A 27,822-nucleotide genomic window follows, 5' to 3' on the forward strand; every position below is an offset into this window, starting at 1 on the left:
TGTATGAGTTGTTTGGATACAAACTTTCTCCTGATGTGCCTTTTATGTGTCCAGGTTACTGAGCTACTGAGGAGTAAAGGTCTCAGGAGAAATGAAGGATTAGAAGCTCAGCAGCAAATGTCCTTGTTTCAGGATCGTCTCAGAGAGCAAAATGCACACTTGGAGATTCTGCGTGAGAAAGCACATGACCTGGAGGTACAGCTGGAGTCTTCTCAAAAGGTAAAAGCATACTCTTTTTTTTAAATTATTTCAAATTTCATGGTAACTTGAATTTGCTATAGTGACATATTCTTGAAAAAAGTCTTTTTATATAGAAATAAATTCATCGGGGTTGTGATGACTAACATACGTTAATGAAACTGCTTAATGTCTGGTTTCCTTTAAGAGTGTAACTAGTAGTGCCATAAATAGATACTTGAAACTTAAATGTTATTTCTGAATGCAAATTAAAAACATGAGGCTTAAGGAAAAGAAATCCTGGTGTATTTCATATGTAATGTTTTCTTTTTAAGAATTCCAAAGATAAAGAAAATCTGCTTGCCCAAATGGAAGAGGATATGAAAGATACAATGCAAAAGCTACACAAAAGCATAGATGAAAAAGAACAATTTATTAAAAGTCTTCAAGATTTACTGACATCAGAAAGATCTGGCTTGTCTATACTACAGCACACACTTTCTCTCCGGGACTCAGAAATAACAGAATTAAAAAAAGAAATTGCTTTATCCAAAGTGAAAGAACAGCAACATATTGAAGAACTGAAAGTCAGTCATGAGAAGGATATTTGCAGACAGTTGGAAAACTTGAGGAATGAGCTGGAGAAGTGCCACAGAAGAGAGATTGCAGAAGCCAAGCAGATCTATGAAAAAGAAATTATTTTAAAATATAAAAATGAACTTGAACAGTTAAAGAAAGAACTCTGTGCTTTGAATTCTGAAGAAAACATTCAGAATTTGAATGGCATAATAATTGACTTAAATGTAAAGCTTCGAGAATCTGAAATTAGTAAAGAAAATTTGAGGAAGAAACTTGAAAACCAACAGGAAGACTTTCAGAGGGAAAAATCTGAAATAGAGACTAAATACAAGGATGTAATTGATGGCCTTAAGTATCAACTTTCTTATGCAGAAGAGCAAGTGAAGGAAGCCCAGCAATACAAAAAAGAAAAACAGGCCTTGAATGAAGAGATTCAGAAGCTGAATTCCTACATCCAGGAATTAAATGAAAAGCAATTTTATGAAGCTGAAAAACACATAGATGTAAGGCAAAAGCGTGATGGAGAGATTGTCTCCAATAAAAAGTTACTGGAATTGAGGGAGAACCAGATTTTATCAGGGCAGTCTCAGCTGCAGGGAGTGGATCTTGAGGAGATGTGGGACAGAGCATGCCTGTCAGAGGATAGCAGTGAGCCAGTGCATCAGCTAGAAGTGGAGTTCCAGTATGACTCCTCAAGGGATCAGCTAGAAGAAACAAGGAATTTAGACATGATGAACGATAATGGAAGTGGGGAAGGGGAGAACCTGTCTGAAGAACCCTTGTCAGAGCTAGGGCTTTTCAGTGGTGATGAAGGTATATTGGCTAAATACCTCATTGCCACAGAAACTCCAGAAGAGTCCTATGGGTCCTGCTCTTTGGACGGCCATGCCATTGAAGAGGGCAGATGCAATATGCAGGGGTTAGACAGCAGTGTGCTCCTAGAACAACCCAGCAGAGATTTTGTATCTTCTTCATTAAACTCTAGCCTCGAGGAGGGGACATGTCTTAGTGGCTTGGCTCAAGACCTTTCTGAAGAGGCCGAGGTGAGAGCAGACACCTTTGTTTCATATGTGTCAGATGGCTCCCTGCAGCAAAATAAAATTGGGGACCACGGTGACATAGAGGATGATGAGATGATGGGTTTGGCAGAGAGACATCTGAAGCCAGCAGAGCTGCTCCATCAGGAGTCAGCCTTGGAAATGCCTTATCAGGACTCCCAAGGAGCTGTTGGAAATTGGGAGGAAGCCATGTCTGAACTCTCTCATAGGCGTGCAAAACTGGAGGAAGAACATGAAGCACAGATCCGTTGTGAAAAAGAACTTGTTCAGAAAATGGAGAAGGAGAAAGAACTTGAAAATAAACACATGCTTCTACTAAAGCAGCAGAGTGAGGATGGAGGGCAGCCATCTCTAACGCAAGTGTCAAACCTCTCTCCCTGGCTAGAAATGGTGAAAGACCTCCAGGAGGAAAGTGACATGTTGGTGATGCAGCACTTAGTGAGAGATGCTGAGGAGCAGAAATCAGCTTCTGATTCCGTGACAAGCGAAGTGCAGGCTCTTCTTGGCTGTCAGCTGGCAGCTTTGCAAAGTCAAAGGGATGGGATGCAAAGCCAGCTTAATGCTCAGAAGGCTAAAAACCAGAGAACAGCAGAGCTGTTGAGTCAGAAAACCATATCTGAAGAGACATTGCTAAAAGAACTGGAGTTGCTCAAAGCTGAAATCAATAAGAAAGAGCAAAATTTAGTACTTTTGTTGAAGGAAAAAACAGCCTTAAGAGAGAAACTATCAAATGTGGAGGAGGATCTGTTGAAAGCAGAAAAAGCACTAGCAGAGAATGCTAGCATCATTGAGGACCTTGAGAAAAACATCCATGAGCTTAATGCTGAAATGAAAAACATCAAAGAAATACAGGAGTGCGAAAGACTGAGCTATGAGGACAGGTTAAACCTCAGCAGCCAAGAAATTAATAAACTAATTGCTGAAATAAAGGAAAAGACTACCAAATACAGTGAGGAAAAAAACCAGTTGACTGAAGAACTTGCCCAGTTGAAAAAGGCTCATTTGGAGCTTGAGGCTCGCTTGCAGGAGTCCTGTCAGGCTGCCCAGGAGGCTCAGTCCAAGATGGAGAAGCATTACAAAGAAGAAATGGATAAGATGGAGACTCAGCACCTTGCTGAATTAACTGAAGTGAGTTTGGCACACGAGAAAGAGGTAGGAAACCCTGATAACTGCAGGAGTCATGGGATTTTGGAATGCATAAGGTAGCCATTTCAAATGTTTGTATGCCTGTTTTCAGATAAAAGAGTTAAATGCTGAAATAAAAGACAAAGTGGAAGAACAACAGAAGTTGGAAGAAAAAAGAAAGGAAGAGATTGCTGTAATAAAAAAGGTACATTGTGTAATTTGGTTTATTTTGGAAAAATAAGGTAATTTTGCATTGTCATGTGAGCAGTGGAAACATTTCAGAGATGCTAAATTCTATTGGTTTTTTCCATGATGTTTTTGATTTGGGGTCAGGAGGAGTGGAGGATTCTTGTTCCATAATTAGGGCTAAACAATGATATTTTGAAGGAAGCTTTTCATCAGAGTATTCTCTGCAGGTTCATGAACGGGAGCACGAGCGGGAAATCTCTGAGCTGGCTGCTAAACACTCAGAGGAAATGGAGAAGCTCCGTGCTGAGCTAAAGGAGGAACAGAGACACCTCTTAGATGAACTCCAGCAGCAAATGGCAGCCACACACAGAGCAGAGCAGGAGCAAGCTCAGCTCCAATCCCAGGTAAAAACAGGAAATCTCACAGTTATTAATATAGTTCTTAGCTGACTTGATGATCTCCAGCATACACAGAAATCAAGGAGCCTTCTCCTTAATTTTTGTGGGTATTACACCTGCTCTTTGACATGGTGCTGCAACCAAAGGAAAAAGGAGTGTTCTCTTGGTGGGTGGTAGTAGATATATTTTAGAGGAGTTCTCCAGAATCCTCACTTTATATTATATTTGCTATCTTTAATATATATTGTAACATATATTTTAACATTAATTACATTTTAACATTCTTTCTGAAGAAAACTTTAAATTGATGATTTTAAGGGAGAAAAAAACAGCTTTGTAATTTTTTGTCTTCAGGAATTTAACAAGTAAATTTTGTAAAGGATATAAACCCTCCCACTTTTTAATAATTCACTATTAATAATTAGGAATGCGTTCTTGTTAAGCTGAAGTGTGAAAACCTGACTTTTACTTCTTTATATTTCCTGGGTTTTTGAACATTTCTACTAAATGCGAGGTGGAAATGGAAAGAATGTCTAGTGTTAGGTCTAATAACAGCCTGTTGGGACACTGGTCAGTTCACTTAAGAATTGAGGAGTGGTTAATTTTATTTCTCCTTTTCCAGTATCACTTAGAACTTTACTTTGTTAACAAATTATAAACAACAGCAAACACAAGGAATTGTTTCAATAGACAGTGAAGGGGCTGGGGTGAGCTTGTGTTCTGCTTTGATGTGAGGAAGTGGAAGATACTTTGTAGGAAACTACATATCTACTTTGTAGATATTTTGTAGGAAATTAAGAGGCAGGTAAGGAAAGCCTTTTACATTGCACTAGAAACATTCAAATATCATTATAGCACCTTATTGTAAGGATTCCTTTAAGGGTCCTTGCACAAAGAAACCATCTCCAAGTACAGAAAGGCAAAACTTTAATGTGTTTTACAGTCAAAACTGAAACTGGTCATGAAAAAGCGAGCACATTTCATTAGAGGGGAGGGAGAAACCCTTTTTTACTCCACTGCAGACACTGCACAGCCTTGAACTGGAAGCTTTACGCCTGACCTTAAACAATATGCACACCTCTCAGCTGGAGCTTACACAGTCCAACTTGAGGAAAGAGAAGGAGACTGCCCTCGTGGAGCTGCGGGAGATGCTCAACGACAAGCGTGCTCAGGAGGTAGCCATTCTGCAAAGCCGCCACCAGCTGGAGTGGGAGAGGATCAAAGAACAGTGTCTGAAGGAAAAAGAAGACCTTAAGTCCAAGTATCAGCAAGAGCTAGGTATTCAAATTGGGGAATAAGTATTTTTTTCCTGCTCAGGTTCCTGTCTTGGTGTAGAGCTGGGCTGTGAATCACAGCTGGTGTTACCTCTAACATGGGCAGGACTGGCATGTGCAAGAGTGCATGTTTTATATATGAAAATGAAGCTGTGCAGCTTAGTTGTTCTTCATCTGTAAATTAGTGCTAAACTTAACTACTTTCTTTCAGGAGGCTTTAGACCAAGTTCTCATAAAGAACTTGATCAGTGCAAAGAGTAGAGCTCTTATCCCTTATGTTTTGTCAGGGTTTTTCTTGCCCTAAGTGAGCACTCTGTTATCTTTCTGAGAAGATATGTGAATGCTTCCTGGCTTACCCTCTCAGTGTTAGGAAGGAGTTGGGAAAGAGCTGAAAGGCTCAGTGAGAACCTGTAGCTGGGTGTCCTTTGAGCTGCACTTTATATAAGATGGTATTTTGGCATAAGCAGAAGGCAGCTGCACCTCATAGTACTGAAGGCCTTCTGCTGATGCTCTTGGCATTTCCCTCGTTGAGGTCAGACCATATTTGACCTGTATGACAGATCTTGAGGAATTTCTGGAGAAAGGTGAATCTTGCAGCATTTCACTGAAGAAGTTTACAGAATCACAGGCTGGTCGGGGTGGAAGGGCTCTCTGGAGATCATCAAAGCCCTGCTAGAGCAGCTTCACCCAGAGCAGTTTGCACAGGATTGTGTCCAGGCATGTTTTGAATATGTGCAGGGCTCCACAGCCTCTCTGGGCAGCCTGTTACAGGGCTCTGTCACCCTACAGTAAGAAGTTTTTCCTTGTATTCAGATGGATCCATGGGGAGCACTGCTAGTTGCAGGCCTCCAGCTAGACTCTGCACTGTTCATCACACCTTTGTGAGCTCTGAAATAAGGTTTAGAAATCATTCCTTTAGTTGTCCTTCCCTAAGAGAAAGAAGACATTCATTTAAGGGTGTCTCTTTTTGACCTAAGAGTAGGAAGCCATTTGTTTCCACCAGTAGTGCAGTGAACTGACAGCACAGTGGGATCTGGGAGCAGGAGGAGGTCAAGATGCAGTTCTTAATTTCAGTGCTGTTAAATTGTGTTTTACCAATGTAACTTAATACCAGTTTATTCTCTGTTTTCCTTTCCCATGGAGAGACTTGAAATAATGGTTGCATATTATAAACTATTAAATATTATAAATAAGCCTAGGCAACATGGCTGATAGGCTTTTCCAGGGTTCCTGCAAATCAAAAAAGGAGCCAAACAAGAAGCTGGGATTAATCAAGGGAGGAGCTGGAAAGGAAGAATTTGTTGGTGTCAGTGATAACTGAGCAGATAGTGGCATCTGTCTTGCAGTCTTTTTTCCTAGACATTTGTAGAAGAAATTTGAAGTTTCCTGCCTGCTGCTGCTGCATGCTACTCCTTCTGTCTTTCTGGAGATTCTGTGCTCATAGTGGTGTGCAGTGAGATGTTAAAATGACATCAATATTCATTTGTGTCTTTAGGATTATTTTTCTTTTTATTATCATGTTCTCTTTAGACTTAAGCAGGCTTTACTAGTTAAATTGAACTTTACTTTCTGAGTTGTCTTTGCAGCTGTAAATTCTAGAATGTTTGTTTTCTAAAGTGAACTAGTGGGGATATAGCATAACAGCAGGTGTGGCTATAACCCAGCATCTTACTCTTCTCTGTGCCTGCCCATTTAACTCCTGAGTTTGATGTTGAAAATTGTCATCTCATCCATATTTCTACTTAACATTTAATACTATTTTATGTAAATTTATTAATAACTATTTTATTTCACAGTTGACCAGAGAAAGAAAATAGAATTGGAAATGGAGGAGACACATGTCCAGGCATTAGAGGTACAAATTCTGTTCTTTATACAAGGAAAAAAGAAAGGTCCTTTCAGAAAACGAGAGCTGGTACAAGTCCCAGATCTGCTACACATTTACTGTAAAGGACAAATAAATGGAGAAAAAAATAATTAATTTACTAAACGTGTTTGCTTTAATATAATGCATGTTTTACTCTCTCAGACCCTCAAAAGAGACTGGAAATTAGAGTCTGATAGACGTTTACAAAACGTGTGTGAGGAGCTGTGTGAAAAACATCAGACTGAAATGATTGCACTGCAGAAATCTCTGGAAATGGATTTGGAAAAAGTCAGAGCAGAGCTGGGGCTTCTTTCTGTTGAGAATGTACAATCTAAAAGTAAGTATCATGCTCTGGGAAGCAGCTGTTTTATTGAACAGAGACATAGCTAAGTCATTTTACAAAATGTGTAAAAGCAAATACAAGCTGTATTTATGTAGCCTTATTTAAAAACTGGGATGATGGCATGACACTGTCTAGACAAGGTTGTAAATGAAAAATGGTTTAAAACCTGGATAGCATTGCTGCATTTCAATTTCCACAGAGTATGAGATGCAAGGTGAATATTAAAGGGAAATGCTCTTCTGCTCCCGTCTGAAAATCTGTTTTGACAGTTGCTGAGTTAATCAAAACTGTGATTAATATTAATAGAAGCTTTTTCTAACAAAAAATTGCATTTGGATTGTGGGTAGTTAAGGCTTAATGGAACAAGTGGTTGTCTCTTGGCTAAGTAACAGTGTGGGATGCAGAGAACAACGAAGCAGTGCATGGAAGTGTTTGACTTGCAAATAATTTACTGTTCAAGCATTTCTGTGATTCCCTGAAAGCTAGTGCTTAAGCTAGAGACAATACATGTCTATTTTTGTTGCACAGAAGTTGTACACATTATTCATTAACCGGGATGAGGGAGTAACAAAACTAATTTTTAATTTTAGTGCAATGTATAGAATTGGAGAGGCAACACCAGTTAGCCATCTCAAAGTTACAAGAGCAGCTGCAGGCTGAACATAACCAACTCCTAGAAGACATAAAGAGGAAAAGCCAAGAAAAAGAACGGGATCTTCAGAAGGAGGTAAATTACATTTCTTTACTAGTTTAGAGTAGTTGATTTCCCTTTATGTAACAAAAACTAGACCATATAAATATCGTTTGGGTGACTTGTTTGTATTTAGGGATGTTACTTAAAAAGGAAAATGAAGCAGGTCAATACTCTGGGAGTTTCCATAGGAGTTCAAAACCTTTGGAATGCAGTTGCTTTTGTGCCACTCAGTGCTATCTCTTCATCCATAATTATCCATAATTATATTCCTAATTTTCTGGTTCTCACTTTTTTTTTTTTAAATCTGGCTAATGCCTTACTTTTTTGCCAGTGAATACACTTGTAGCATCAGGAACAAATTCTTGCCTCTCAGGGGAGTGGGTGTAAGAGTTAAGAGATGCTGCTGCTTGGTATCTCTGATACTGTCAGGAGCTGAGAGTGGTGGTGTCACTGTTTCCACCTCCTTCTGACAGAAGTGTCTCTTGCATGTAAAATAAGCCCTGAGAACAAAATTGTTTAACAAGTTGTGGTGGGGTGGTTTTTTTGGTTTTAACATGTTTTTTTTTGTAGCTGGACCAGCTTCAGGTCAAGCATGAGCAACTCAAGGTTGAGTCACAAGAAGAAATCAGGCAGCTTTGGTCTCAGCTTGGCAGTACCCGAGCAAATCGCCAGGAGCTAAGTGGTATGTTCATAACTGATGCATTTTATTTTTTGCCTCTCCTTCATACAGAAGGACACATTACTGACACAAAATGCTTTTAGCTGTTTTACCAGAAACACACAGGAAGGCCACAATGTCCGTGGCTTGTAGCCCAGTGATCTGTATCTGTGTTGAGGTGAGTTAGTGTCAGATGACAGGTTCTGCAGTGTCAAAAAGCATGGCACAACTGGGGGAAAAAGCTTACTCCTGTGCTTTTCCTTTCCCACTCCATTCCTGCACACTATAAAAATATTTAGTGAAAACAAAAGGTTTTTCATTGAAATGTCAAATTAAGTATCATGTAATTAAAATATGGAGAAAATGCTGGTCAGTGCAGTAACATGCTCCTATTTGTATTTCTGTTTCAAGACCCAGGTGTATTAAATAAAACAGCCAGCTTTGCAGTGTGGTGGTTGGAGGTGACATACACTTTTGAAATAAAATATGACATGTCTTAGATGTGTGTTTACAGACATGTTTAACACATTAAAGCACTTCTGGGGAAAAATAAAATCTAGAGACCATGACCCTGCCAGTGTTCTTGTGTTGAGACTCTAAAATGAGGTTCTTGAGTTCTGCTGGGGTAGTTAGAACAGAAGGCACATGTGACATACTTCAAATGCTGTTTCAGATATTCTGAATCATATAACTCCAGGTAGCTTTTGAACTGTATTAGGGCTTTGTTTGGTTTGGTCATACACTAAGTAATTTTTTCTGTTAGGCAGACTTTACCTTGACTATTTCATCTTTTTGTTTTGGTATTATAGAATTTATGGTACATAGCACTTCATTGTATTTGCTGGAATTCTCTGTACCCCAATCTTCAATAATTCACATGTTTTTCTATGTTTCTAACCACTCACAATCCCATTCTTTGGACCCTTTCTGTTTCTTCATCTTTCATGAAGGTGGTGAGACCAGAATGCAGGCCCATGGTCCAGGTGAGGATCTCTTTTGGTGTGTGAGATCTTAAAGGTGTTTAGTTTTACTCTGCTGCTCTTCATTTGAGTGCTGATTTGACCATGCATTTGGGTTGATGGTGGGGTTCAAACCACAGCAGCTGCATGATGGCATTGCTGCTCTAGTGTAAGAATGACATGCCAGTTCAAAACATTGAAACACTTTCTTGGGTTAATTTTGTGCTAGTAGACTTTGCTGGTAGGCAAAACCTACCCATGTCAGATTGGACTTCCCCTGCCTACCTCATTGATGGTGTTACTTCGTGTCACTTGATTCCTCTGGTCTCTGTGCCTGGCAGCTTCTCCCTTTGGAAGCAGGCTTGAACCATGGACTTACTTCACAGAATCATGGAGTGGTTTGGGTTGGAAGGGACCTTAAAGACCATCTCATTCCAACCCCAGCCATGGGCAGGGACACCTTCCACTATCCAAGCCCCATCCAACTTGGCCTTGAACACTTATTTCTTCTCTAACTCTTTCTGTTTGCATTTGCATTGTAAGCATTTTTTCATGCCACGAGTACGTTTTCTGCTTTGCTACACAAAACCACATTGTGACAATCAGTTGTGCTGCTCCTGGATGGCATCCTCTGTTTCCATCAACTTTTCTTAAGTTTCTGTTGTGTAACATAAGCAACTGCTTTTCTCTAGGCAAGTTGTTTATTTTTAAAAAACTTCTCCAAGTTACTTCTTTTTGAAATGTATTTCCCTTCTCAGTTGGTTCTTTTGCAATTTAACTAACTTGAATTATTTGGAAAGTTGAGCTATTGGGAAAGCTTATCTCTTGAGATTTTTTTTTTTTCCCTACCTTTTGACTTACCTAAATGTTACTGCTACTTTAATACAGAAGGTGGGGAAGAAAGCTCCCAGAGGGCTAATGAAAAGGTTGCAGTGCTGGCCATTGTTCTCACTCTCTGGAAGAAGGGGAACTTGCTGAACCAGCTTTGGCAGCTGATTTTTACTGCATTCCTGTTTTATTGATTGATTCTTTTAATCCAGCCAGTTCAGCCTCTGAGCACGCAATGGGTAGCAAACTGTCATTAAAGTATCATTTTATTTTCCTTCCTGTGATTTTTGGTTTTCTGCACAGTTTATGCTCAGTTTGTTTTGTTTGGATAGTTTTGCCTGGAGCAGATGAAATCTTCTTGAATAATTTATTGCTTCTGGGTGCTACAGCAGCAAGGAGGTGTGAAGATCAAGCAATAGTGCAGGACTCTTCTTGTTACCAGCTTAGTCCAGAACTGCAAGAAAACGAGGAGAGCTAACAGTGGGCTGGTGATTTTGATTCTTGGCATGAGAGTGATTTCTCTGAATGCAGTGTAACTGAGAATGTCTTCTGAGGAAGGAATTTTTGTCTGTCAGAAGTTCATTTTTCCTATCTCATTGCTATTTCCACTAAATGGTTTTTACCTCAACCTGTGATCTCTGCCTTTTGTGGCTCCCATTGAGAAGTGAGTGGCTTGTGGTGTTTTTAGTGGAAATATTAATGGGACAATGCCATTCCTAAACCACTGACACTTGGCAACTAAACCTGATCTTCTAAGAATAACTTAGCCTAAAGAGATGTGTTCTTAGTGCTTGTGTTGGCTTTGCCTCTGTTCCAGAGCTAAAAGAGCAGCTCCTGGCTCGAGCATCACAGGTAAAAGAAATAGAATGTTTAAAGCAGGAGTTTGAGCAGCAGCGTCAGCAGAGAAACAGGGAGCACGAAGCTGAATTGGAACAACTGAGACTTTATTTTGAAAACAAGTTAATTGCTGCTGAAGAAAACTACAAAAAAGAATTGACTTTGTTGCATCAGAGACCGCAAGAGCTGACGGACTGTTCACTGCCAGTGTTGGAAATGAGTCAAGATCAAACAGGGGACATCAGGTGATCTGTTCTTTTTCTTTTCATTTTGTGACAGCATGCCTCCATTTTCTTTTTCTTTAGCATAAAAGATGATGTTAGCATCTAAACCTATTGGGACTGAGCATTGGGCCATGGCCCAGTCCTGAGCAGTTGTTATAGTTGCTCTTTGCCTACTTTCAGTACTACACCATCAGGTAAATTTAACTTGATTCATGACATATCACAGTCTTAAACTTTAAAACCCTTTTCTCAGGTCTTCTGTCACACTTTTTGAAGAAACTGCTGAGAAAGAGAGAAGTGTTGCACTTGATCAGCTCAACCAACAACTTGCACAACAACAGGTAGGATTTTTGATATATTAAAAGTTCTACTGTTCTTTACATGACCTGTATGAAAATTGCTATCTGATTCCTAGCTCTTGCAAAGAGAAAATTAATTGTAGGTGTTTAGTAGGGATTATTTTTGACAAGAATGTTGTGAATTGCCAACTTTAAATAGCTCTCAGCCTCAGAGAGGCTGTAGAGTAGAACAGCTGAAACAGTGCTGTGTAATTTTATGTGCTGTTTGGGTTATCCTGTGCTGGGTAAGGAACTTATCAGTTCTTCTTCACCAGTGGAGAATTTGTGGTGTTTCTCTTTTTTATCATGCTGTTAGTAATTGTTCCTGTCCTTGTTCTCTTCAAGCCAAGATGCTAATTGGCCCCTCTTACATTTATGCCTCTATTTTCATGCACCTTGCTGTAACTGAAGGTCTCAACATTTTTGCTCAACTTGTTTCAAGTTGATTAAGAGTTTGGAAAAGGAATTTTGCTTTCTCTTATTGGAAGATTCTCACCATGGTTTCTTAGAAGCTAAAGATCTCTTCCTAACCCTTTCTTTCTGTAGGAAGGACTTGCCTCTTGGCAGCTACAACTTACAGAACAACACAGGCATGAACTGGATTCCTTGAGATCCTCCCTTGCACTTCAGTATAAAGAGGACCTGATGAAAATGAAGATGGATTTGTCAGACAAATATGCAGCAGAAATTGAGGCCTTGAAAAGAAAGCATGGTTTAGAACTTGAGCAGCTCCATGCCCAACTTTCAGAAGAACAGTCTAAAGGTAGGATGGCCTGACAGACTGGGAAGGGAAACAGTAAGCTGCTTGTCTGTCTTATATTTTTATTTAAACAGGCTTATCTGAGGAAGTTTTCAGTTTATTAGTTTACCCTAAACTATGGGGAACATTTAACAGATGTTAATCCCTTTCATTGAGCGCTTATGGGCACGTTGAGCTGTACTTTTGAAGATGTGGTGACCTAAAGTTGTTTATTCTGCAGTAAAAACTACTAGAACTGTGGAACGGTTCCTAAAAGGAGCTGATCAGGTTTCCATTTTTGATGCCTAGAAGGGCACAGTCATCCAAACATTTGGACCAACAATACATAACCTAGTTAGCTAATTTAACATACATGGGTATAATTGTATTCCGCTGTATGTTGGCTAAAAGGATTAGTAGAGCTTTTTTAATTTGCACTTATTTTTCTTATCTTCAATTATTTATTTTTAATACTAGAGAGGATATCAAAACTGCTTAAATTAGAATGTTTAGAGATTGCTTTGTGTAAATATGATGTGCAGAAGAGGAGATAAAACTTCCATAAATCTGCCATTACATTGCCCAGAAAGAGAGTCTGCTCCTCTGGCTGTTGCAGATAAGGAGGGAGGTCCTACCACAGGTTTTATGATTATTCTGTGTTAATACTGATAAATTCCCAAGGTGGTGATAAAATGGAACAGAGTATAAAATCATCTAGCTGAGGGGTTCTCCTTGTCCTGTATTTAGCTTGGCTACTGATAAATTGCACAGCCGAAAACATTCAACTTTATTTCTATGCATCAACAGGAGCTGTTAAAATTAATTCCAGAATGTCATTTTATTGTATGGCTTGGATTTTTTGGTTTTTTTTCTTTTTCTTTCCAGAAATCACCAAACTGTGTCTCCAGAGTGTTCAAGAGGTAGCACGTCAGGTTGAGGTGGAGGTGGCTGAGCAAGTGTCTGTGCTGGAGGAAGAGCACAAAGCCAAACTTGCTCTCTCCAACTCTGAGAAACAGCATATTGCAGAGCTCTCAGAGGAAATAAGGCATTTAAAGGAAGAGCTTATAAAACAAAAAGATTTTTCTGAGCAAAATGAAAAGCATCTGAAAGAAGAAATGGAAAAGGTAATTTGCACTACAGAACTGCTTGGTGTAGAGTTGGGTAAGATCCAGCCTGGTAGGAAGGCCAAGGGAGAGAGAGGCAGCACTTGAATTTGAAAGTCCCTGGTTTGGGGACAGTAACTAAAGCTTTAAATGGTCTTGTTGGATAGGCACAAATATCGGAATACACTTCTGTTTTGGTGTAACTCTTGTACCTCAGAGTCTGAGAGCTGAGACAGTTGTACACAGTACTGTCGCTCTTACATGTTAAATCAGCTGTTCCATCTGAGGATAAACTTAGAATAAATGTTAATTCATTGCTTAAGTTGTTCCATATTTGAATGTTTATGAGAATTAGATGAGTGAAGCTCTTATTTATCAAGTCCTCCTTTCCACCCTTTTTAAAGAGCCGTGGATATGTGTATCCTTTTCCAGGCTTAGAAACTGATGGAGAAAGCCAGAGAAGTCTTTTTTTGCCTTCTGTCATGGAGCAATCATTAGCTGCTTTGTCTTCTGTTTTTGTGCTACATGCTTTTTATGTGGCTTTTAAAAGAAGTTTAAAAGGGATTTTTATTTATGCCTAATATGCACCTAAGATGCCCATAGCTGTGTAAGTTGAACTCCTGAAAAGTGACCTCAAGAGAAATCAACATAGAGTACCATATTAATTCTAGAATTCTGCCTTAATTTTTTCTTATCTTCATAACCCACATTAATTCTTAATAATGCATTGAATTTAATCCATGTCAGTTTATAAATGGTCATTTCAGCCTTACTTTCATTAGGAAGGGTTACTTCACTACAAGAATTTAATCTTCGCAAGACCTTAAATGCCTGAGAGTGTTCATTTCACACACTTCAGTTTGGTTTTGGTGGTTTGTTCTTTTTTCTTTTAAATAATTGTCTTCACAGGTAAAATATAAAATTGCTGAGGATCACAAAAAGGAATTAAGAGAAGAAGTCCAGAAAGTAGAGAATATGTACAAAGAAAAAGAGAAGAAATGGCAATGTGAAAGCGAGGCCCAGAGAATCCTAGCAGAAGAGAAGTTATCACAATTGCACATAGAACTGCAAACCAGAGCAGAATCTGAGAAACAGAACTTAAAAAAACAGTTTGAACTCCGTGAAGCCGAAATGATTCAACTTCAAGATCACCAAGCTGCCAAAATTCTGGAGCTGGAGAAGCTGGTGAAGGAGCAGCAAAACAACTTGCAGCAGCTGGAGGACAACCTTGCAGGTGCCCAGGCTGTGCAGAAAGCTCAGCAGCAATACGAAGCTGACCTGGAGGCAGCCAAAGCCCTCATGGCAAAAGAAATGGAAAAGGCCACGCTCTGCCTGCAGGAAGAGTGTGCACTGAAACTCCTGGAAGCACAAAACAAGTAAGCTTCCCTTAGAAGTTCACTCATTGTTAGAGTTGCTTTGTCTTATTTTAGACTTAATGAGTGATAGTGCAGCGTAGTCACTTGATGGCACTGTCTGACTTACACATGTAAAGCAGTGCTGTCTCTTATGATCTGCTGTAGGTGTTGCTTTGTGTGAAGGCATTTCATCTAGTCTAGCAAATAAAATGTAGTCAAGTTTTGCCTGCTATGAGTACAACACAGCTGAAAATCAGATACCAGCCTTCAAAGTGTAATGGGACATGTAAGTGGAAAAATTCACTAAGTGTTTTTAAACAATTGGAATGAATGTAAACAAGCTTTTCCTGGTGAATGAAGCTTGTGCTAGCCATTGAATGCTGAGGTTGATGGGGCCCCCTTTGGTATTCTTTAGTTCTGGTTAGATGCCTGGAACTACTGCTTTTCTTCCCCTTCCTACACCTGTTGTTTCAAGTGAATTAAGGGAAGTAAACAACAACTTGTTAGTATTTGTATGCATTGATTCAACTTTATCCCTTCTTCCCTCCCCAAAAATATGTTCACAGAACAAGACTGAAGAAATAATGACTGTAAGAAAGCACTGAAAGCAGTAACTTAACTTTTAGATAACTGGATTTTTTTAGTTATTGGTGTCTGCATGCAAAAATACTGTAATTACTGATTGCAGTAAAGAAAAAAACACTGTAATTACTGATTGCAGTAAAAAAAAAAACTTCAGATACTAAATCTTCTGCATCAAGTTTTAAGCAGAATTCAGCTGGGTTTGGAGGAGCCCCCAAGTGTCCCACATACACCTCCACGGTGGTTTTATGTCTGTCTTTACCAGGTGTTTTTAGATGTGTTTGTTATGACATTTCCTTTATTTGCAGACAGCATATTTGAGATGTAGCAGTGTATACACCACGATATAACTGTTATGGCAGTATTTCTCAAACATGTTGCTCTGTATTTGTAAGTTAATAGGGGTGCCAGTTTCTGTAGTAATAACCAGATACTCCCAAGTGACATTGCAGAAGCCTTTAATTATATGGCTGTGAAATCATCATTGTGGCTTGCTTTGCATTTAGTTCTGTATTTGAAGCATCAAGTAAAACTTGTGGAGGCTAAGTGAGGTCTATTTCTTTTCCTTGGATTATTATTTATTAACTCAACTATTTTAAAGAAAAAAGTTACTTTTTTGACAACAGTCTCTTAATTTTCTTGGAAATAATACAGGTTTATGGAGGAGCACAAAGCAATGACTCAGAAATTCACAACTGAGCAAGAGATTCTTCTCCAAAAGCTGAAAGAGAAACATGTGCATGAACTGGAACTGCAAAGTCAGCAGTTAGAGGAGAAGCATAAGCAGCAGATTTTGTCTCTGACAGCTGATTTTCAGGCAAAACACGAAGCTGAAATTGAGACACTTAAATCTACCCTGGAAAGTAAACAGCAGATTCAGCTTGAAAGTTGTGTTGCTGAACTACAGACAAAGCATCAGGCCCAAATTGATGAGCTGGAGATTAAACACTTATCAAATCTGGATTCCTTGGAGTCTTCCTACCTGTCTGAAATTCAGACTATAAGAGATGAGCACAGTAGGGCTCTGGAGAAGCTACAGCTGCAGCACAGGGAGCAGCTCCAAGAGCAGGATAAAATCTATCAGGCACAACTGCTTCGGGAGATTGAGATGCTGAAATTGAAGCATGCTGAAGAACTTCAGCTTTCCCAGAATAATTTGAAAATTGAGCTGGCTACTGTTAATATGGAAAAGCTTAGAGCTATGGCTCTTGAAGCAGAAGAAGCTCATAAGGTGAGTCAGAAGGAAAAACTGGCATATAGGAGGTGAAATTTCTGACACATTGTGTGGGATCACCTTTTCCTTTGTTCTCAGGGGATATTTTCACAACCTCTTTGTGCCAGCACTGATACATTGTGTGTGGCCATATTATGAGCTGAAACAGGAAACCCCAGCTGAAAATTAAATCCATCTGTTGCTTCCTGCCCCAAATGCTCAGTCTAACGAGTTTTCTGTATCTTTTCTGGAAAAGGCACAAATGAGGTATATCTTTTAATGTGTTGAAGATTGGAGGGTCTCCATTTTGTTGCTCAGACCTTCTCTCCCTGGTAGAGATATTGTGTAATTCTTCAGAAAGTGATTAGACCGAAGTAAATGCCATTCTGGAGGTTAAGCCACATCTCTAGGAATCCAAAGATCCTTCTAAATAAGCAATGATTTACAAAACTTCTGCTAGATAAGAAAAATAAACCCATTTGAATGTTCTAGAGAGTATGTATATATATGTATGCTCATCCTTAATGAAACAATATTGTTCCTGCTTATTTTAAAAGCTTTGATGCAGCAGGACATGTGCTTGACAAATGGGTTGCAAAGATAACGTACTTCTTTTTTTCCCTCCCCCTTTTTTAATTACTGCTTACACAGGATGATCTGAACACAGCTCTTCGAAATCAAAGGCAGCTGCTGGAAGAAGAAAAACGTCTGGCTCTGGATTTGTTACGTGAGGAAGTGCTGCAGATGGAGGAGAAGCACAGGAAAGCACTCCAAGAGCTTCAGGATCTTCATGAGGCAGATATTAGGAAACATAAGGAACAGTTCTCCAGGGAGTTGGAAGAAGAACTGGGGAAACTAAAAGCACAGCATGAACAAGAGCAAGAGGTCAGAATGCTGCTAATACCTAAACCCAAAACAATCCATAAAGTAAATTCAGTTTTATTAAGCTTAGAGATAGGGCTGTACATCTAGATGGTTTTGGAATTTAATAAGGCTAACAGTAAGAGGAGACAATCTGACTTGTGCAGATGCAAGCAGCCACTGGTGTTGTATTACACTCATGTAGTGTTATATTACACTCACTTAGTAGGAAAAGTCACCAACAAAATGAGCTTTATCCAGCTATAACCACAGAACACATTAAGTTAAAATATTACTAACTTTTGCTTTTTCACTTACTAAATTGAAAATTTGATCATGTTCCAAATAACTCTTAAATCACTTTTAGAAGAATAGATTGTCTGGGGAGGAAGTTTCATGAGTTTCCTGCAAGGTCCTAATGGTGATCCAGTCTTCAAGCACATCATCCTAGAAACAGGATTTGTATTCTGATGAGTACAGTGACTCTTCTTAGAGAAAACAGTAGGAAAAAAAACCCTTAGACGACCAAAAATCTCTCAGACCTTTCACTATTGTATCCCAGAATAATTTTATTAGAGATATGTAATGTTTGCTCCCATCTGAACAAGGGAAATCACATCTGAACAAAATATGCTCTTCCTGTATTTCTCTCCCCTTCTTTCCTCTTTATTTTTTTTTTAATTGCTTTTAGAGAAGTGTCTGTTGGAAAGAGTAAGTCAGGAATACTTGGTTAGTCTGACCTGATGGTCTCATGAATACAGGAGATACTTGATACCTAATGCCTGGTTGCTTATCTATTTTTATCAACCTGCTTTTTTCTATACTCAGCATGGTGATAGACAGCAGCCCTGTATGACCTTGAGGATTGTGAATGTACTACAGAATTTGGTTTAGCTTGATGGGTTTGGTTTGGCTTCATTTGGTTTTCATTTTTTCCTTAATTCTAACACTGTGGCTAAAATATTCTGTATTCCTTCTTTGTCTGCAGCTGTATGCTTCTGCATCAGCTTCTGAAGTAAAATCTGTGAGAACAGCTCTTCTGGCCCAATTTGAGGAGGTAAAATTGAAGCAGCAGCTTCAGTTCCAGGAGGAGATTGAGCTGTTGAAGTGTCAGTCAGAGTTGCTGCTGGAACAGCAAATTGCACAGCTGAAGGTAGGCTCTGGTGAAAATGCTCTTCTGAATAAGCACTGGGAGTGTGTTTCACTGAAAAAGAGCAATTGATGTAAGATTTTTGTTCTTCAGCCTCTAAAATGGCAGTCTGAGTGAGATCTCTCCCATGCTTCACAATGTTAGAACTAGAAAAACAGCATTGGAAATAAAGCAGTGTTCTGTGAGCAATTGTCTTTACCTCAGGGTTGTCTTCAAGTCCTGAACTGGATATGAAATGTCCTTCAGCCAAAACCAAAACAATCAGTGGAGCATGCTCTAAGCAGCATTCCTTGTGTACGTGTTCAGTTTGTCATTTGAGACTTTTTCTTCTCAGTGTCTGCAGACACTGTGCCCTTCTATCATCCTACACCTATTGCACATACTGTGTCTATGTGGCAAAATACTCAGTATTACCTAAGCTTTTACCAAGTGTGTGATGGCAGTGAACTTTTTGTGAGATACTCTGTTGTTACTCTTGTTGTTAATCTCTGCTTTCATGATAAACATCATGATAAGCATTTTCAAGATGTTTCCTGCCTCTGGCCCTCTGTGTAGTCCTGATCACTGTTTGACCTCTCTCTGGCTGGTGCAGCTGTCTTTTGAAACAGAGGGCACAAATGTGTCCTGCAAAGCTGCTGCAGGTATATTTGGCACTGCTGTCCCCAGCTGAACCCCAGCCTTCAGCTCACAGAAGCTGGGACTGGACTGAGGGTTATGCACAAACTCCAGAAATGATCCCTGCTTTTTTCTCTTATGCTGCCTTAGTTAGCATTTGCAACCCCAGAAACTTCACTTTCTGTTGAAGCTTTTCCAGGGCCAATTCTCCTGCTGGTGCAGCTGTCTGTGGATTCAGATGGGGTTTTTGCCTCATGTACTTGCTAACCAGTGTTTTGTCCCAGAAGAGACTGGCTGGATCTCCTTGCAGTGTCAGACTGAGCTGTGTTGTGGGCTGATACAGGTTTTTACAGCAAGCCTTTTCCTTCCCACTCCCCTGTGTTGATTATGCAGTTGTCTTCATGCCAGCCTGTTCCCTTGGTTTCTTCCCTCTGCCTCCCTAGCAGATTTGAGGTATTCAAAATTGCTGTCTGTGCTCTGACTTAACTCTCTATGTGCTTCTGAGAAGAACAAGCAGGCTGCTTCAGAGATTTTGTCCACAAAATGCCATGTTCTAGGTCAAGAGAAGTCATCCTACCCCTTTGTGTCAGCTCATTTTTACCCTCCTAACTGCTAGAGCATGGGGCAAAGACTGGCTCAGTCTTCTGCAGAGGATCCATCTCAGGTCTTCTGCTCTGAAGTCTTATTTCTTGCCATGGGGAAAAGCTATTTTCTTGACTTGCCAATGTGAAAAATAGGTGTAGTGTATTGGTGTTCACAGATAAAACTGTACCTCATCAGTGCTGAATACAGAGGGACAGTCACTGCCCTGGTTCTGCTGGCCACACTATTTTTGATTTTGATCACAGTTTCAGCATAATTTTGTTGTTTGGAGGTGTTGATGTGTAAGTTACTTCTTATTATTCTGAGAGGTGATTTCTAAAGAATACAGAAAAAAATACAGGGGATGTTTGAGGTATTTTTGGAGGATGGTGATGGTGTTTGGGCATCTTTTTTCTTCTCTCGGTAAATCCAAGTATATGTGATTTATGCAGGAAGAATTTGAAGCTGAAAAAAAGGCATCACTACATGACAAGGAGCAGATGTTGATTCAGGCACAGGCTACTTACCAAAAGGAGCAAGAAATGTTATCAGCCCAGCTGCAGGAAAGAGCAGCAATAATTAACCAGGTGTGGAGAAAATACTTTAAACCTAGATTTTACATGTGCTTTTGGGGTTGTATTTTAGCACAGGGCTCTCTGCCCCAATGTGTATAGAGGGACTGCAGGTATAATTCTTGTGGTGTGTTAGACTAGGGGGAAACAGAGTAACACCAAGAATTTCCTGACTGGGAATGCCTTATTCTTTCCAGCTCTTCTTGTAGGGCTTGATGAGGGTTGAGAATGTTGGCATGGGAGCAGAATGCTTTTCTGTCTTTGCAGTTTTCTCCCAAATAAATATTTTTACTTACTTGCTAATTTACTGATGAGACAGAGTTTCTGACAAAATGGCAGTAATTCGTTTGGCAGCAAAATCTGGAGGTGGGGATGGGTATATACATACAAATATGTATTTTTATTTATATGTGATCATATGTTTTAATCTGGCATAGGTACCACCTGAAAAAATAAATATAAGATGATGAGTAATTTTTCTAGAAACTTGTTTTCAGGTAGAGTTTATAAAGCAAAGTCTAGGTGAAATTGTTGACTTTGTCACTGTATTTCCACAGCTAGAAAAGAAAGTGGCCTCTTTAAAGCATGAGATAGGGGAGACCAACTCTGAACTGGAGACACTCCTTCAGTGGCGGGGCAGGGAAAACCAAGAAGGAGGAAATTTGGTGGCCTTGCTGAGATCTGATATTGAGCAGTCCAAGGAGGAAAGGTGTGTTCATCTTTGGTTGCATAATGCTTAATGCTTTTCTATTTGCTTGTTTTCTCACTTCTCTTAAAGAAATCAATAGCTAAGCAAAATTAAGCCATCTCAAAATAGTAGTGTTGGAGGATGATATATTTCTTTTAATTGCAGATTATTTTGAGGTTTTTTTAATTATCAACCTAGTCTGGCATTAAGAGCAAGTTGGGTTTTTTCTTGCTCTTTTTCTTTCAGTGTGATGAAGACTTTGGTGTTTTGGGGTTTCTGCTGTCTCTAATCTTGGAAAAAATCTAAAAAAATGGAGAGAGGTTCTGTGACCAAGAGGCTTTCAGATGAAGTGGATTGGTTTGACATGTCATGGGGATTAGAGGAGCTGTCATGTTGAATGAGCTTCTAGAATTCCCTCTCTCATCTTTCAGAAACTGGCTTAGTATTAATCTTAAAACTAAAATATTTTCATAAATAGAAATAGAGCGTTTGTTGTCAGGTCTGCCAGAACACCCTCTAGTTATTTTGATGTCACTGCTACTGTAGTAGTAGACCCCTTGCTTCCCCTCCTGTAGTAGTGTCTTCCTTGCTGGTGCTTCCACCGGTATGGAAGGCTGAGATGCTTGTGACTGTTGTGGGATCTACCTGTGGAGATGACAAAGGTGTTTTGTTGTGATGCCTTAGGTTTTAGCTTTTATATTTTTCAGATTCTGTGCTGCTTTAGTGTGTAGTTCTGAGCTTCATATTTGGGGACAGTGAGCTCTCTGCACAGAATAGGGAGACAGAACAATTCCTTCTCTAGCTGGGGACAAAGGATCCCAATCTCAGGCCCAAGAGCATAAACAATGTGAACTGAAGAGAGAAAAAACAAGAAGGATGGGACTTCATGGGCTAAAGCTAATTGGACAATTAACTCCAATATGCAAATCAACCAGAACTTATCAAAGTGAGAGACCCCGTGACCTGCTGTCCATTTTGTGACCATTTTGGTTCATCTTGGGTGTAGCCCTGGCTGGGCTCTTGTGCTGCCCAAGGTGCATCCATTGAGGGCTTCTAATAAATCCCTACTTTATTCTTTAACTCCGTCTTGTCTCTGTTCTAGGTCAGCCTTGACAAGGCATCAGCTTTGCCAGCTCTTTAAAAATGACCTGTTTTTTGTGAGTCATCTGAATGATCTTCACTGATAACTGCCAACCACGGCAGATACCCATTTCAGGCTGTCAGGTTTACAGAAGGTTCAAAGTGTCTTTCAGATCAAGTGTGTGCAATTTTTCAAAAGTTAACATGTTTTTGTTCTAGGGAAAAACTGCGTGAATCTTATCAGCACGTTTTGAAACTGCTTATGGAAGTGGTGAAGGCTACAATGGTTATTGAGGACCTTATCTGTAGCAAGATTGGTCTTTGCCTTGATGACAGTCTACCTTCTGGAGATTCTAAAGAAGCACAGAGTATTATGGAAGGAATGGGATTCATGCAGTATTTCAAAGCCAAAGAAAATCATCACCTAGAAAAAGGTGAGTACAAATCAGCAAACCTGGATGTAGTCAATTCATATTCTTGAAAACTGCCTTTTCATATCCTTTTGCATGGATGAAGATCAAAAAGAGACTATCTCTCTTTGCAATGTTTGTGTCTTTCAAAGTTGATCCACACTTAAGATAGTGTCTGCCAGTGTTCTCTGTTTAATTCTTAGTGCAATTACTAAAATGTTGTTAGAAAAGCTTGGATAGATCATGGGGCAGGAAAGATGGACTTGGTGAATGCAGAGTTCCAGGTCCTGATGTAAAGCACAGGATTGCCAAACCTTGTGAAAAACCCTAATGATTTTTCAACATTGAGTTGTTGATGGGTCCAAGTTCTCGTTTTGTTGTGCATGTCCAGGACCATGTCACTGCCTGATGTCCGTTTCCTGGGTGACCAATTTTGTCGCTTTTCTGTGTTTTCCAATAGCTTCCTTGTTTTCAGTAGAGGAGCTGCTTGATGAAACTCTCACAGAGCACAACCAGCTGTCTCTAGGGACTGATGAGGTGTCTGAGCTGAGCCAATACTTATGTGAAAGTGTTTTTGCAAAGCCAGAATTGGCGTTTGAAAGTGAAGAAGCGATACTGAAAATTTGTCATCGTTTGCGCACTGCAGTGGAGAGACTTCTGGAACTGGTTTCAGAGTCAACTAAACAAGTAAAGCTTTTTAATCTTTACAGAGTCAACCTAGTCTGGTTGAAGATGTCCTTGCTCATGGCAGGGGTTTGAAACTAGCTGGTCTTTAAAGGTCCCTTTCAAACCAAAGCATTCCATGATTTTGTGTATAACACTGAAAATGTGAAATCAGTTTTAAGGCTGTGTATTTAACCTTTTAACAGATCCTGTGGGAAGACAACAGATTAGTCACCTTAAGATTTAAACTAGGATTTTAAATTCATTTGGTAACTTCAGGAGACAAGGAGATTTTTTGAGGGTGTTTTATCACACTTCACATTGATGCCTTTCCTACACTGATAAGCAGGTTCACGATAACTCAGTCCAAGGTCAGAATGCTTGGGGAATATGTAGATAGCAGCAAACAAATGTCCTTGTAATTATGTGCTGCTTTAATTGTGACAAAAGTTGATGCACTTAGTGCATTCATAAAAGAGCTTGAGTATTTCCATACTGGCTTTTGCAGTGTCTCAACTGCAGTTCTGGGGTCAATTGACAAGCACTGTATACAAGTGAGGATTTAAGTTAGTGTGACAATAATTAGTTTGTTGGGTAAGGAAGTCCCTGATTGAAGAGAAGATGGGAAGGGGAAAAACATGTCTGAAATTAATCTACTCATTGGGTATTTTGTCAAACCCAGAGACGTGTCTGTGTGAAATGTATATTCACCATCTTCAAAAGTCCCTCTTAGAATGAGGTGCATAAATTTACTTTTAGGGACTGATGATGGTTCCACTGAGACGTAGCTAACTTGTGGTTAAAGCACTTGCCCAAGCTGTGGCAGATCTGGGTTCTAGGTGACCCTCATCAGCTGTGATCCAGCATACTTTGCTTGCCGGGGGTGTTCCTTGGAAGCCTGATGATATATGGACTTCACTGGCTGTTAGATGTGACTGATTCCCTTGAGGAATTTAAGTGTAAGGATGCTTTGAATTTCAAGTGGCTCAGGAAGTGTCAAGGTAAGCAGTTTAGCCAATAGGGAGGTATTTCTCTTTATGCACAGTGAAGAAACTTATGTTCCTAAGCAGGACTTGTGGCAAAAATACTGGTAGGCAAGTACAGGGATTCGCCAAAGTGTCCAGAGGTTTTGGTCAAAGTCAACTTTCTACAGAAATGAAACTTCAAAACTTGGACCTTAATGCCTAAATGTTATTTAAAAATTGAGATTTTTGTTGCAATGTCTGCAGTATTACCTGCACCTTGCATGTGCATCTGAGGTCTGATGCTGGGGCAATTATTCACTTGCAGCTGGAGAAGATGCACGAAAACCATGCACAGTTTGAGGAAGAGTTCAGCCGCCGCAATCGGGAGACGGCCCAGGTGGTGAGTCAGCACCAGGAGCTGATGGAGTGCCTCAGTGAGGAGAGCGAGGCCAAGAACCAGCTGGCACTGGAGCTTCATAAGGCAGAGGGTAAGAAACAGAACCTGAGTGAGATTGCAGAGTCATTTACCCACAGCTTTTTCCTCCCGATATCTGGGATGTGCTTTCCTGGATTTCTTGGGCTCTAAATCTAACATTTCATCTTACTTTCTGGTGATTGTGTTTCTTGAAACATCGGCCCTTAGCAGAGGATGTGTTGTAAGCTCATCTGAGGCCATTAAAGCTTAATGATCCCCATTTGGACCCTACAGGTTTGAAGACACTTTGTGTTGTGTCAGCCTCATAAAATCTTGATAATCTTAGAATACATTAACTAGTACATTTTATTCCTTAAGATACTTCAAAAGCCTAGCTACAGTATAAATATAAATCATCTTCCTTTTTGTCACCTTCCATCGTTTGGAAAAAGTTGTTTACTGATGTTTTCAAGCTGCTTTTTCCCAGCAGATGAGTTTGTCTATGGCTTTATTTGCATTCTGACTTGGCTTCCAGGCATTATTGAAGGCTACGTTGCAGAAAAAGCTGCGTTAGAAGAGGCCTTAAACCTGAAAGAGGAATCTGAGCGTCGACTTGTTGTGGAGCTGGAGAACATGAGGGAACGCTTCCAGGAGCTGACCCAGGAGCAGGCAATTCTTGGTGAGTAGAGGGTACAGAATTCTTACCACAAAACAAACTTTCCTCCAGCCAGGGCACATTGCAGTGTCCTCCTGTCATGGATCAGAGTTTGGCTCAATGAACTACTGAGCAGCTCAGACTGGTACACAGGTGAGAGGCTCTTCCTGTAAAGGTAGAAAGCTCTCCAGGCATGCATCGAGGTCATCAGGAGCTTTGTGGCACAATAAAGAAGAAATGCTTAAAATTTGGCACTATTCCATACGCTATCTTTATTCCATTCTGTGTTTTGGTGGTCTAGAAGATGAAATGGATCACAATGCCCTATTCATCTTGTCCATGTGTCTGTGTTTTGATTTCTAGGAGCACCTGTTGCTAATGTAGCACAAAAAGAAGGTTCAGGTTTGTAATAACAAGTGTGGAATTTTTCTTGCTGTGTTGCTGTAACGCTGAGTGAATGAATTGATAATTTTTATTTTATTTTAACAATGAGGAATAGTACTTAATAATTAGGCCCAACACGTTACTGGATTTATAAGTATCTTGACTATAAAAAGCTATGACTTCTGTGGTGCAAAATTAAGAAAATTCAATAATGAATATTTGAAGTGAAAAAGATGTTTTGCTTCCATCAGGCTTAAAGTGCATTGTGCCATTTGCTTTGTATTTGCCAGCTACATTTTTTTTGAGGGAATGGAGTGGGTTGCAAACTGGCTGTGAGCTTCTAGTGATACAAAGTCGGCTGTCAAAATGAATAAATTAAGTTAAAAGGATGGGAAAAAAGAAAAGTATTTGAGGTGACATAAAACTGTGAGCTAAAAAAAGTACAGCAAGAACTGAAGGATGTCTAAGGGAGATGAGAGAAATGTAACTGAATGAATTGGTAGGTCAGAAAAATAAAAGCAGAATGGTTGGGAAGGCTACCAAGTAAAGAAATGAAAGAAGAAACCAGAAATAAGCAGGAAGGATCCTTAGAGTTACACACTAATTTTGGAAGTCAAATTTGTAGATGCCAAATTGAAAGCAATTTTTTTTCCTCCTGAACTGAAGTTTGCATACTAAACTGCTGAGTGGCTAACATTTAGATCTGATAAATTCATAGTTGACATTATTATTTTGTGGTCTACTCGAAATAGAATTCTCCTATTGTTTTTCAGATTAATTATATTTATGTACATATATTCATAGATTCTTGCATATTCACTGTTTCTTGTTTCTGGACTTTTTCTTTTCCCCAGAGAGTGTGAGCTGAGTAAACCAAATCACTCAGGTGAATAAAAAGCTACGTAGGCAAATTCCTGTTAGAGTCAAAAAGCTGTACTGAGCTTTCTTACCCACTGCTGTATCTTTATTCCTTCTGTCCATTCACATCTCCCTCAATCGCTATTTTTAATTTAACCTATTTTTGGTGTCCACCTCACTGTCCTGAAATTTGCTGCTGCCCTCTGTAGAACCGAGTTGGTTATGGTGTATTTTAGGATTGACATTCTCCCAGGAGCTGCAGCCCAGCTCTTGCCAGCAGCTCCTTAGAACTTGAGCAGTTACTTTTGCTGCAAGGGCCAAGTCCTGAAATCCATCCCCTTTCCCTCACCCCAGCCATCTGTAGTACTTTTCCTCAGGTTTGGAATTGTTTGTAGTATGTGGAAAACATGATAAATATAAATCCTATTGTTTGGAGCTGATTGACATAGGCTTATTCCTTGAAAAGTTGACTTCTCCTGTTTTCCATGTGGAGTACTAATGTGAGTAGAATGGCCTTGCTAATTAAAACTCTTTTGGAATGGAGCTTGGCATTTGCTAATGATCTGGGGAGTGGGAAGGAGTGTGCTGGGGCCTTTCCCAAGGGGAACTGCATGATGTGAAGTAGCATTAATAAAGTAGGTTTGTCTCTACAAAGAAACAAATCTGTGAGCTGATGATCTGTTGGTGTGTTGCTTGAAATTCTGTTTATATGCTTGAGGAACATGTGCTTAAAAAAATTAAAAATTTGTCAGAAAGATTGAGCTTAGAGGTTGCCAAAATTTGACACCTGCTTTCTATGAAATACTGCTGATTCCAGGTAAAATCTGCTTGCCTAATAATTTTTTTCAATTAATTTGCATTTTTTCTGAGGAGGTGACTGTGACTGTGTAAGTCAGTGTTACCTAATCAGTATTTTGTTCTTCATAAAGCACTAGTGTTCCTCTGGAAGCTAAAAAAGAAGCCATCACCCAAGTTTCTTAGGATATAGGAGGCAAAATTCTTGTACTTATTTTCCCAAATACCAATTGTTTTTTTGTCAGGGTCAGTCTAAATCCATGACCTTCCTTTGGGTGTCCAAATATCTCTATCATAATCAATATCTCTAGCACCTGACCTTGCCCTCCTCTCTGCACCATGTATTAGTAAATACACTAGAGTGCTATTTTATTCACATTATTCCCATCTCCTGCTTGGCAAAAGATCATCTCTGTCATGCAGCTATGGCTGGGATTGGATGCCCTGATGGAATTCAGATTTTGTTGGGTTTTGTGTTTTGTTTTTTTTTCTGTTGCATTACATGGTCCATATAATATATTAAATGTATAATACAGCTCCAAGGGAATTGGGAGGAAATTAGGGCAGAGTCTTCACTTCATGCATGCTG

The 27,822-nt window shown here is 39.6% G+C and overlaps 1 protein-coding gene across 13 annotated transcripts in view; it reads left to right on the plus strand.

The window, feature by feature from the left end:
- PCNT (pericentrin) overlaps positions 1 to 27,822 on the plus strand; it is a 71,401-nt gene that overhangs the window by 10,952 nt on the left and 32,627 nt on the right. For 5 of the 13 annotated variants that reach the window (XM_041487690.1, XM_041487691.1, XM_041487701.1 and 2 more), the window contains exons 6-30: positions 55 to 219; positions 513 to 2,966; positions 3,052 to 3,144; positions 3,356 to 3,532; positions 4,549 to 4,804; positions 6,597 to 6,655; positions 6,830 to 7,004; positions 7,601 to 7,737; positions 8,275 to 8,386; positions 9,313 to 9,345; positions 10,967 to 11,231; positions 11,464 to 11,551; positions 12,095 to 12,311; positions 13,173 to 13,411; positions 14,300 to 14,766; positions 15,982 to 16,558; positions 17,192 to 17,425; positions 18,390 to 18,554; positions 20,201 to 20,335; positions 20,878 to 21,029; positions 22,308 to 22,522; positions 22,959 to 23,185; positions 24,452 to 24,614; positions 25,077 to 25,220; positions 25,560 to 25,598. In XM_041487690.1, the coding sequence (XP_041343624.1) occupies positions 55 to 219; positions 513 to 2,966; positions 3,052 to 3,144; positions 3,356 to 3,532; positions 4,549 to 4,804; positions 6,597 to 6,655; positions 6,830 to 7,004; positions 7,601 to 7,737; positions 8,275 to 8,386; positions 9,313 to 9,345; positions 10,967 to 11,231; positions 11,464 to 11,551; positions 12,095 to 12,311; positions 13,173 to 13,411; positions 14,300 to 14,766; positions 15,982 to 16,558; positions 17,192 to 17,425; positions 18,390 to 18,554; positions 20,201 to 20,335; positions 20,878 to 21,029; positions 22,308 to 22,522; positions 22,959 to 23,185; positions 24,452 to 24,614; positions 25,077 to 25,220; positions 25,560 to 25,598 (6,988 nt within the window). The remainder of the gene's footprint in view (positions 1 to 54; positions 220 to 512; positions 2,967 to 3,051; positions 3,145 to 3,355; positions 3,533 to 4,548; positions 4,805 to 6,596; positions 6,656 to 6,829; positions 7,005 to 7,600; positions 7,738 to 8,274; positions 8,387 to 9,312; positions 9,346 to 10,966; positions 11,232 to 11,463; positions 11,552 to 12,094; positions 12,312 to 13,172; positions 13,412 to 14,299; positions 14,767 to 15,981; positions 16,559 to 17,191; positions 17,426 to 18,389; positions 18,555 to 20,200; positions 20,336 to 20,877; positions 21,030 to 22,307; positions 22,523 to 22,958; positions 23,186 to 24,451; positions 24,615 to 25,076; positions 25,221 to 25,559; positions 25,599 to 27,822) is intronic. The other 8 variants (XM_041487695.1, XM_041487697.1, XM_041487698.1 and 5 more) reach the window with 6 other exon arrangements.

This window comes from Pyrgilauda ruficollis, unplaced genomic scaffold, assembly GCF_017590135.1.
Source record: "Pyrgilauda ruficollis isolate IOZ18807 unplaced genomic scaffold, ASM1759013v1 scaffold83, whole genome shotgun sequence".
Classification (NCBI taxonomy): domain Eukaryota; kingdom Metazoa; phylum Chordata; class Aves; order Passeriformes; family Passeridae; genus Pyrgilauda; species Pyrgilauda ruficollis.